At 40.9% G+C, this 11,303-nt stretch overlaps 1 protein-coding gene across 1 annotated transcript; it reads left to right on the top strand.

Moving 5' to 3' along the window:
* The first annotated feature begins 48 nt into the window (after positions 1-48).
* MRPL57 (mitochondrial ribosomal protein L57) lies at positions 49-1,103 on the top strand. The gene is made up of 2 exons (XM_042979558.1): positions 49-146; positions 354-1,103. Exon 2 carries the CDS (start codon positions 359-361, stop codon positions 665-667), a length of 309 nt encoding a protein of 102 aa, XP_042835492.1. The 5' UTR covers positions 49-146; positions 354-358; the 3' UTR covers positions 668-1,103.
* Positions 1,104-11,303: the final 10,200 nt, after the last annotated feature.

Genomic DNA, 11,303 nt, shown 5'->3' on the forward strand with positions numbered 1-11,303 from the left:
AGTGTCCCGCCTCCGCGGGGGTCGCACGAGCCCTCTCTCGCGAGAGCTGAAGTCTCGCGCGAAGCGGCAAGGAGGTTCCGGGAGGCGGACGCGCTTCCGGGGTCGCGTCCGCTGGCGCGCGGGGGAGATTGTGAACCTCGCGGCCGGTGAGTTGATGACCGTATTTCGTTGCTTCGGGAGTCCCTCTCTTTCCCTAGGGAGTCTAGTTGGGCTCCCTGCTTCTTTGGGGGCACGCTCTGCGTCCTCGGGGGTGGCGGAGCGGCAGGAGAGCCGGGGTCGCGCGCGCGCGCTGCTGTCACCTGCGGCCGAGTGCGTAGCCATTTCCCGGTGCGACTTTCCCCGTATCTCCGCAGGTACCATGTTCGTGACCGCCCTCCTCCTCCGCAATCGCATTCCTGGCAGCCAGTGGATCGGGAAGCACCGGCGGCCGCGCGCCGTGTCTTTCCGCGCGAAGCAGAACATGATCCGTCGCCTGGAGATAGAGGCGGAGAACCATTACTGGCTGAGCATGCCCTACCTCACCGCGGAGCAGGAGTACGGCCACGCCGCGGGGCGCCGGGCGGCGGCCTTCGAGGCCATCAAGGCGGCCAGCGTGTCCAAGTTCCCCCCCCACAGGTTTGTGGGAGACCAGCTGGACCATCTCAATGTCACCAAGAAGTGGTCCTAGCCCAGAGCCACCGCCTTGGAGCTGGGCGGGTCGCGGGGCCGCCATCTCTGTGACCCGGTTCTGGAACTGAAAAGCTAACCTCGAGAGAGAAAATGAACCTTTGGACCGGAGTGGTCTGCATGTAGAATATCTGGGGCTCCCAATTCTTTACTACTTGAGAGTCTGATCTCGGTCGCATTGTTTCCTTTTTCTTCATCCTCATAGGAAGACACAGGAGATTTCCTGGGTCACAGAGGATATGAAATGTATTTTGGGTGGAAGCTTCAAAAAAAAACACCTATGAGCTATGGTTTGGAATCTGTGCCTCAGTATGAAGATAGTTGATGGGGGCTTTATAAAATGTAAATGAGTTCGCTTACCTTCTGTAGAAACATCGCCTAAACATAAATGAAAAAGTGAAATAAATGAAAATCTGAAAAAGTTCAGTTGAACATACTCCCAAAAGCAGCATTTTCTTCTGGGATGCTGCTGAAAGTAGACATTTAAATTTTTTTTTTTTTAATGTTTGTTTATTTTTGAGAGACTGAGTGTGAGCAGGGGAGGGGCAGAGAGAAGGGGAGACAGAATCCGAAGCAGGTGCCAGGTTCTGAGCTGTCGGCATAGAGCCCGACAGGGGGCTTGAACTCACGAGATCATGACCTGAGTCAAAGTCAGTCGCTTAACCGGTGGAGCCACGCAAGGCGCCCCTGAAAGTAGACGTTTAGATAAAGTAAAAGGTATTCATCAGAACTGCGACGTGAAGTTGTATTTTAACAACCTATTTCTGGGATACAATTGACATTACAGGCCACCAGTTGAAGATGTTTGTCTCTTCGAATACCCTTTTTCAGTATATAATACTGTATTCTACTGTATAATACCCTTTACATGTATTACCCAATCGTATGATATATGATATTATGAATCGTATGCTATAAAGGGCTTGACTGTTGTATACCCTGTATATTTTACATGTGAAGAAAACTCGTCCAAAATCCGTTCCCAGTAATGAATGTGACTTGGGTTTCAATTTCTGTATAATCTCGATATCTCAACTGCTGTGTTTATGTTTGACAACGTTTTCAAAATACGGAAGAAAAAGAATTCAGTCCCATTGCCCAGAGATGAAATAATCATCTTTTATATATATTTTTCTTGTCGTCTTTATATGCTTTTTGAACACATACTGAATCTATAGGGGTAAATAGAATCTTGAGTTAAAAACTAACATTTAAAGGTTATGATGCATATTGCCAATGGCTTTCCAGAAAAATTGTAAAACAGCAAGACCAATGTATGAGAGTGTGAATCTCATTTGCCAGCATTGACTGTTTTCTTCATTAATGAATGATTCATGGTTCACATTTAATTATCTGCCGTTGGGATGTGTAGGCTGTGGTGCAGACATTATTATTACTTTTTTGATTCATTGCACCTAAAAAATGCCTGCCGCATGATAGTTGAATATTTAACCAAGCTGAACTCTGTTATTGATAGGTCATATTCTGTGGTGTGTACTTATTGAATGCTTTTTATAGCTCACAAAAATGTCTCTGGTTCCTATGAGCAAGTTAATATCTGTGACCATCTCTTTTCATTCCTGGAAATGGTGACAGCCAATGCTGTTTAGGAGAAAGGTGAAGGAAGGGGGCTCAGGGGACCTTAGAACTGTAACCATTTCACATAAAATCGTTAACTAAGCGCCTGGGCAGTTAAGCGTCTGGCTCTTGATTTCAGCTCAGGTCGTGATCTAACGGTTCCTGAGATTGAGCCCCACATCAGGCTTTGTGCTGAACAGCACAGAGCCTGCTTGGGATTCTCTCTCTCTCCCCCTCTCTTTCTGCCCCTCTCCCTCTCGCACTCTGTCTCTCAAAAAAAAAAAAAAAAAAAAATGTACCTACTTCTGTTGCTTCGATCTCTGTGTAACTCAGAAACTTTGGAGTTTGAAAAAGGAATGGTTAAGGTGAATCTCAGAGAAGGAAAAAGATGCTAGAATCTTGGGTCTGAAGAAATAGAAGGCAGTTCATGAGAGGAGAGATTTTTATGTATAATCATTGCAGTTGTAAAACAGTCTCGTGAAGTAGTCGTCTCCACTGTACAGGTTAGAAACTGAAGCTCAAATGTCAGCAACACTGTCACGTTCACACGGCTAACAAACGGTAAAACTAGAATTCAGCACTAGGTTTATCTAAAGATCGTACGCATTTTAATATAGTACACTAACTGCTGTAAATACAAGGTCACAGCTGTGTTTTAATCACTTCTTGGCCAAAGCGATGCTGTTGAAACATTTGATTTTTTTCCCCGCGAGGCTACAAATGTTAACACCATAGCCATCCTAGAGTTCATCTTTCCTTAACAACAGAGCTCCTTGCCCTCAGCTGATTATAGTTACATGCCTAGTTGAGTATACCTGTGCCGACCTGTGCCTTCTGAACAGTCGCTGGCTTGGATCTGTACTAGAGCTCCTAGGGCTCTGTGTCATCCGGTTGTCCACCTCGCGAATATTAACCTCAAGGAGCTCACTGTCTCACCGGATGAAATGCACAGCATAAGTAATACGGCGTGATGACTCACTTCATGGATACAAGGTGTAATAAGAGTCCAGCGAAAGGGCCGTTTATCAACCTTCCCTGAACAGTCCGGAAAAACTTGAGACGATCTTCGAACGGATGCTTAATTTGCCTGGCAAGCGTGTGGCAGGAAGTAAAGGCAAAAGTAACAGTCTAATGATGAGTCATAGAATTGCCAGTGGTTGCAATGTAGGCTACTTGTGAGTGGGGGAGGAGAAGTGACCGACAGGCTAAGGATGTAAGCAGGACCAGAAGATGAAAGTTCCTGTAGGACACTTTAAGAAGTTTGGCTTTTATCCTGTAAGTAATGGGGAGCCATCAAAAATGCTTAATTCGTTAAATAATGGAGAGCATTGTGGAGAATGGGTTAGTGGAAGAAATGACTAGGAATAGAAAAACCCGGTAGCTATCAAAATAATCCAGCTAAGCACTGAATTTGGATGGCGGAGGTGGAAAGTGGTTAAAAGAATTAACAAGTCTGTGGACATTTGTATTACTCCTAATACCTTGGATCCCTATATGGAGGGTACTTTATCGTTTAATTAGGGTAATTCAAATTTGTTTTAATGTTGGGGCACCTGGGTGGCTCAGTCAGTTAAGTGTCTGACTTTGGCTCAGGTCATGATCTCACCGTCTGTGGGTTTGAGCCCCGCGTCGGGCTCTGTGCTGACAGCCCAGAGCCTAGAGCCTGCTTCGGATTCTGTGTCGCCCTCTCTCTCTGCCCCTCCACTGCTTGCACTCTCTCTCGAAAATAAACATTTTCTTAAAAATAATAATTAGAAAAAGTCTGAAAAAATTGTACAATACCAGTACAGTGAAAACTACAGTGTTTGAGGAAAGTCAAAGAAATCCTAAAGAAATGGAGATATTCTGTGCACATTAGTCAGAAGAGTCTTAAGGTAACTATGGCAATTTTACCAAAAGTAATCTATAGTTTCAATGTAATCCCATTTTATGTCCCAATAGGTTTTTTTCTTATTTTGTAGAAATTGACTAGCTAACTCTAAAATTCATGAAAATTCAAAGGACCTAGAATAGCAAAAACAATTTTGAAATACAGAAAGTTGGAGGATTTAATACTCCCTGATTTCAAGACTTAATGTAGAGCTTCAGTAATTAAGAGGGTGTGGTGTTGACATAAAGACAAATAAAATGGAAAGTTCATAAGTAGGCCACACGTATGTAATTTATTAATTTTTAACAGATACACACAGGAAATGCAGTGAAGAAAGGATAATCTTTTCTAAAACCTGGTGCTGGAACAAATGAGTATTCATATGCAAAAGATGACCTCAGTCTGTGTCTAAAGCTAGATACAAAAATTACTTCAGGGGCACCTGGCTGGCTCCGTTGGTTAAGCACCTGACTTCGGCTCAGGTCGTGATCTCACCATCTGTGAGTTCGAGCCCCACGTTGGGCTCCGTGCTGACAGCTCAGAGCCTGGGGCCTGCTTCAGATTATGTGTCTCCTCTCTCTGCCCCCTCCCCCCGTTTGTTCTCTCTCTCTTTCTCTCAAAAGTAAATAAAAACATTAATAGAAATTTTAAGGGACGGCTGGGTGGCTCAGTTCGTTGAGCGTCCGACTTCGACTCAGGTCATGATCTCATGGCTAGTGAGTTCAAGCCCCACGTCGGGCTCTGTGCTGACAGCTCAGAGCCTGGAGCCTGCTTCATATTCTGGGTCTCTCTCTCTCTCTCTCTCTCTCTCTGCCCCTCCCCTGTTCATGCTGTCTCTCTCAAAAATAAACATTAAAAAAATTATTTTTTAATTAAAAAAAAATTACCTCAAAACGGATCATGGATTAAATCTAAAACCTAAAACTTGTATAAAACTTCCCATGGGAAACATAGGGGGAAACTCTGTGACCTTGGGTTAGGCAAAGATTTCTTAAAAATGTATGAAGTCATGCTTTGTAAAACCCCAATCTGATGAATCAGAATTCATCAAAATGAAGAAATTCTGTTCTTTGAAAGACATTCTGCTAAAAGAATGAAAAAAAACTAAAAAGCCAAAGACTGGAAGAAGAATACCTGATAAAGGACTCATATCCAGAATATATAAATCATTCTTAAAATTCAGTAACAGGAAAATAATTTTTTTGAATGGACAAAATATTTGGACAGATGCTTCATCAAAGGAAACAAATGGGCTGCAAAAAAACGCATGAGTAAATGCTCAGTATTATTAGTCATTAGGGAAATGCAAATTAAAACCACCATGAGATACCACTACATATCCATTAGAATGTATAAAATTTAAAAGACTGACAATACCAAGTGTCATCAAGGATACAGAGTACCTAGAACACTTATATACTGATAAGAATATAAAATGGTGCAACCACTTCGGAAACAGCTTGGAAATTCCTTTAAAAGTTAAACATAACACTTATCATATGACTCAGCCACTCTACTGCTGGGTACTTACTTAAGATTAATGAAAGCATGTGTCCATAGAAAGACCTAAATGTTCATATCAACCTTTAATAAAAAAGTAGAAACAAGTCACTTTCATCTGATGAATGGATAAACATTTGTAGTATATCCTTGTACAAATGTACACAAATGATCTGATAAACACAATCAGATCTGAGTTAAATATTCAAGGAAAAACTAAAGCTTTTAGAGGAAAAAATAAAATCGTCATTATTTGGCCACAGGTAAAGATTTCAACATATCCATGTTATTGCTGCTTCCTTCTTTTATTTTTTTCTTTCTTTGTCTTTCTTCTTTCTTTTCTTTCCTTTCTTTTTCTTTCTCTTTCTTCTTTTTTTCTCTTCCTTTCTTCTTTCTCTCTTTTCTTTCTTCTCTTTCTCTCTCTTTTCTTTCTTCTTTCTTTCTTTCTCTTTTCTTTCTGATGTTGCAAGAATCCTTATCATTTTTTGTTGTTGTTGTTTAGACATTATCTAGGGATAGGTCTGCTGGCAATGAATTCATTTACTTTTTAAAAATTGAAACATAGTTGACACACAGTGTTACGTTAGTTTCAGGTGTACAACACGGTGATTCAATGTCTAGGCTCTATCCTACGCCATGCACCATTGCACCAAATTTTAACTACCATCTGTGACCACAAATTCACTTAGTTTTCATTTGAGAAAGTCTTGATTTACATTTCTTCTGGAATAACATTATCATCAGATATGGGATTCCGCATTGGTAATTCCTTTCTTTCAGCACTTGAAAAATGTGTCGCTTCCTTCTTGCCTCGTCTTTTCAGATGAGCAATCCAAATCCACTGCCATTCTTCTTGTTTTTCCCTACAGGTAAGGTGTCGTTTCTCTCACTGCTTCCAAGAATCGTTTCCCTTGTCTTTTAGTTTTCAGAAGTGGTTACGATGGGTGTTGGCTTGGATATCTTTGTATTGTTTGAGAGTCACTCAACTTCTTAAATCTGTAGGTTTCTGTATTTTGTCCAATGTTGGAATGTTGGAATTTTTTTTTGTTCTAGTCCCACAGGTCCTTGAGGCTCTGTTCTCCCCTCCTCGAGGGGAGCTCCTTTCTGTTGTTCGGATTGGGTAATTTCATTATTCTCCTTTCAACTTCACTTTCTTCTGTTCCCTCCATTCAACCTACTGTTGAGCCCATCCATTATATTTTCTATTTTGGTTATTGTGTTTTTCAGTTCCGGAACTTCCATTTTCTTCTTCATAGCTTCTATTTCTTTGCTGAGACTATTTTTCACTTTGCTTCAAGCATGTTTATAATTGCTCACTGGGACATTTTTATGACGGCTGTCTTAACATTCTTGTCAGCTAATTCCAACATCTCAGTGCCAGTGCCTCTTGCATTACCTCTGAAGTTGAGGTTTTTCTGGTTCTTGGTAGGGTTGATTTTTTGTTGTATCTTGGCCATTTTAGGTACGACGGGACCTCGGGTCTTCTTAGATCTTCTGTTTCAGCAGGTCTCCTGTGACACTGCCCACCCTGCCCGCAAGGAAATAGGTAATGTCTCATTTCTGCCAAATGGGGGTGAAAGTCCAGGCTTTCCCTTTGACACTCACCGGGGACAAGGGGTACCTCCTTCTTGTCAGGCAGAGGTGGTATTTTGGGATCCTCAGTAGGCTTTCACCAACCACACCTCTGGCCGCTGAAGCCTCATTATTACCCCCCACCCCACCCCATGTAGTCTCTAATGTCACTGTGGGAGGGGTGAGGTTTCATTATTATCAGATGGTGGTGAAAGTTCCAGTTTCCCTCCTGGTTTTCTCTGATACGACCCCAGCAGGATGGGGTGGGAGGGGACCTCATTACAGCTGAATGGGAGGAGAAATCTAGGCTCCTCACTGGGCTTTGCTGGTAGGGTAAGGCTAGGGCTGCATTTTGGTGGTTGTGTGTATGTAAGCGTGCTGTTGGACTCAGTAAAGTAGTTATTGTCTGAATGTTTTGTCTTGACAGGTGTTCCTTTCTTGGTCTTTTGGCCGGAGAACAGGCTGCTCCCATTGGTGTTCCACACTGCCAGCTTCTCCAACACCCAGTATTAGATATACGTGGCAAAAAAGAAATGTTGTTTCTTGGGTCCTGAGGTTCCTAAATGGCCTCTCTCTCCACTTTTCAGACCCTTATGTTTTTTAGGTAATATCCAGAAATTTTTGTTGTACTTAGTGGGAGTCATAGGGGGCATTATTCAATCTTGTTCTAGAGCTGGAAGTCCTGGAGAAATCTTGGATTACAAACTCACTGTCTTTGCCACTCAGATTTCCTTTCATCTTATCAGTTTTGGTAAGTTGTGTTTCTTTAGGGATGTTTTATCTAAGTTATCAAATTCATTGGCATAACGTTTGTAATATTCCCTTTCTATTCTCTTGATGTCAGTAGGATCTGTAGTGACTTCTTCATTACTGATACTAGTGATTTATGTATTGATCGAGACTTTGCTAATAACTTTGGTAATGTTTCCAGAGAACTTTTGGTTCTATTAGTTTTTGTGCTATTTTTCGTATTCTACATCATTATTCTCTGGTCTTATTTTTACCTTCTTTTCATTTGAGCGTCATTTGCTTTTCTTCTTCTGGCCTTTTAATTTAGATCGATTTTGAAGGTTCTTGAAAATACAAGCTTTTAAATATTTAATTTTCCCCGTATGTACTTCATTAGCTGCACAAGACAGGTTTTGAAATTTTGTATTTTCATTATCATTCAGTTCCAAGTATTTACTAATTTCCTTTCTGATTTTTTTGACCCATTGATAGATTTTTTAAAAAATGTTTAATTTTGAGACAGAGAGTGAGCGAGCGAGAGAGCACGAGTAGGGGAGGGTCAGAGAGAGAGAGGGAGAGGGAATCCCTCTGTCTCTGCGCTATCGGCACAGATCCCATGAACCATGAGATCATGACCTGAGCCAAAATCAAGAGCTGGATGCTTGACTGACCGAGCCACCCAGGTGCCCTGACCCATTGATAGATTTATATGCTACGAAAGGACAAATCCTTCCTGAATTTTTCAGTGTTCCTACGAAGTCTTAACCTCCTGAGCTGTAAAATTGATTTTAAGGTGCTTACTTTTAACTCCCCTAGAAATAATAGATTTTCATATATCACTTTGCAGCCATTTGCCCCTGAAAGGTAGAACTAATGGTTACCATCCAAAAGATAAATCCAAAAGATAAGAGCATAATCTCTTTGGGAGCCAAATGGTAACGTTCCAGAGTAGAGACCTAGGCTAATGGCAAGGCTGACTGAATGAATAACCCAGACCTCAGGAGTGATTTTGGACATTATCTTCCTTTTAGTCTCCCCTCCAGGGAAATATAGTTACATTTCAAAGGTAAGGACCCAGGATCCTTCCTCCTCTCATTGGACAGAAATTCTCTAAGTGCAGAAATTCATATTTTCAGGATTCCTCTCTGACAGTGTAATCGCCCCACCACATATGTAGGCATACACAGTCTGAGTTCATCGTCTGCACAGTGTTAGGCATGCGGGGACTAATAATACTGCAGTGTTATTCTGGCTGTTCTTAATGTGAATTAGGCTGACCTCTGACCAAGGTGACTGGTGTTTCTGCTAGTATCTATATAAATATGTAAGAAAGGTAACATCGCAGATCCTTCACTTAATCAGTGTGTCTTTTAATTTCCAATAATTTAAGCTCTTCTAGATGTCTTATTGCTATTAATTTAGTGTTATGCTGTCACGGTAATAAGACATTGAAAATGATTTCAGCCTTTTAAAATTTATTGAAAATTTTTTTTATGGCTCACCATGTGGTCTTAGTGACCATCCCATGAGTGCATTCTAAGGTTAATGGGTGAGGTGTTCTGAAATGTCAGTTACGTCAAGGTGGGCAATAGTGTCATTCAAGTCTTTTTATATTCTTACTTTATATCCTGACTTTCGGTATAGCCATTTTATCAATTATAAAGAAAGGCGTTTAGAATATCCTATGACTCCAGGTTTGTTTCTCTCTTTAGTTGTTTTCATGTATTTGAAGCTTTGTAATTAGGCACATTAAAATTTGCAGGCATTATGCCTTCCTAAAGTCTTGATCTTTGTTTTTTTTTAATTTTTAATGTTTATTTTTGAGAGAGAGAGACAGAGAGTGTGAGCAGGGTAGAGGCAGAGAGAGAGGAAGACACAGAATCCAAAGCAGGCTCCAGGCTCTGAGCTGTCAGCACAGAGCCCAACGCGGGGCTCAAACTCAGACTGTGAGATCATGACCTGAGCTGAAGTGGATGCTTAACCGACCGAGCCACCCAGGCACCCCTAAAGCCTTGATCTTTTATCACTATGAAAGTATATTTTATCTGATGACTAATGTTTGCATGATGTATATTTATTTTTTCATCCTTTTACTTTCAAGTTATCTTTGTGTTTAAAAATACATTTCTTAGAAATACCATATAGTCATAGAATAGGGTCTTGTGTTTTTTTTTTAATCCAATATGACAATTACTGTCTTTGTAGTATTTAGTGTATACTTACATTTAAGTATACATTTAAGCATACATTTAAGTATAACTTACACTTAAGTTATGAGTAAAGTCTGCCATTTTGCTATTTGTTTTCAATTAGTCTCATTTGTTTTTGTGTGTGTGTGTGTCTCAGTTTCCCTCTTGACTTCTTTTGGGCTAACATTTCTTATTATTCCATTTTGACTCCTTTGTTCACTTTTTGACTATACCTCTCTGCAGTATTTTTTAGCAGTTTCTCCAGGAATATGAAATACCTCTTTATCAGTCTATTTAGAGTTAATATTATGCTACTTTCGCTACAATTGTATAGTTCCATTTACCAACCCATCCTTTGTGCTTTTACTATGTTACAAATCTCACAATACAGCGCTATACTTTGTTTTAAACAAGCACCTCTTAGACATTTTTAAGTTTAGTTTATTTTGAAAGAGAGAGAGAATGCAAGTGAGGCCGGGCAGAGAGAGAAGGAGAGAATCCCAAGCAGGCTGACACCATCAGCACAGAGCCCCACGCAGGGCTCGAACTCATGAACTGCGAGATCATGACCCGAGCCAAAACCAAGAATTGGATGCTTACCCGACTGAGCCCCCCGGGAGCTCCTAAACAAGCACATCTTTTAGAGAAGATACTAAAATATAATTTTACAAACTATCTACACACTTACCATTACTGTAATCGTTTCCTGTCTATAGATCTGATGCACAAAATTTGTATTTCCTATCTAGATATCTCTTCTAAGCTCCAGATTAAAATATCCCATTATTTCACATCTTTACCGAGATGCTATCTCCAAGTTAAAATGTTCAAAACCAGGGGCGCCTGAGTGGCTCAGTTGGTTAAGCGTCCAACTCTTGATTTCGGGTCAAGCCATGATCTCACGGTTCAAGGGATCGAGCACCACATTGGGCTCTGTCTACACTGTCAGCGCAGATTGGGATTCTGCTTGGGATTCTCCTCTCTGTCCCTCCCCGGCTCACGTGCGCATGCTCTCTTTCAAAATAAATAAACATTAAAAAAAAAATAAAATGTTCAAAAATGTTCAAAACCAAACTATTCACCCCAAAGAATCTTTTCTCATTAACCTATTATGGAAATTCACATTTTCTCATACCAGAAGCCAGAAACTCCAAAGCAACGATTCCTCATAGTATTATTCTTACTTATTTGCTGCCCTT

This window comes from Panthera tigris, chromosome A1 (assembly GCF_018350195.1).
Source record: "Panthera tigris isolate Pti1 chromosome A1, P.tigris_Pti1_mat1.1, whole genome shotgun sequence".
Lineage (NCBI taxonomy): Eukaryota > Metazoa > Chordata > Mammalia > Carnivora > Felidae > Panthera > Panthera tigris.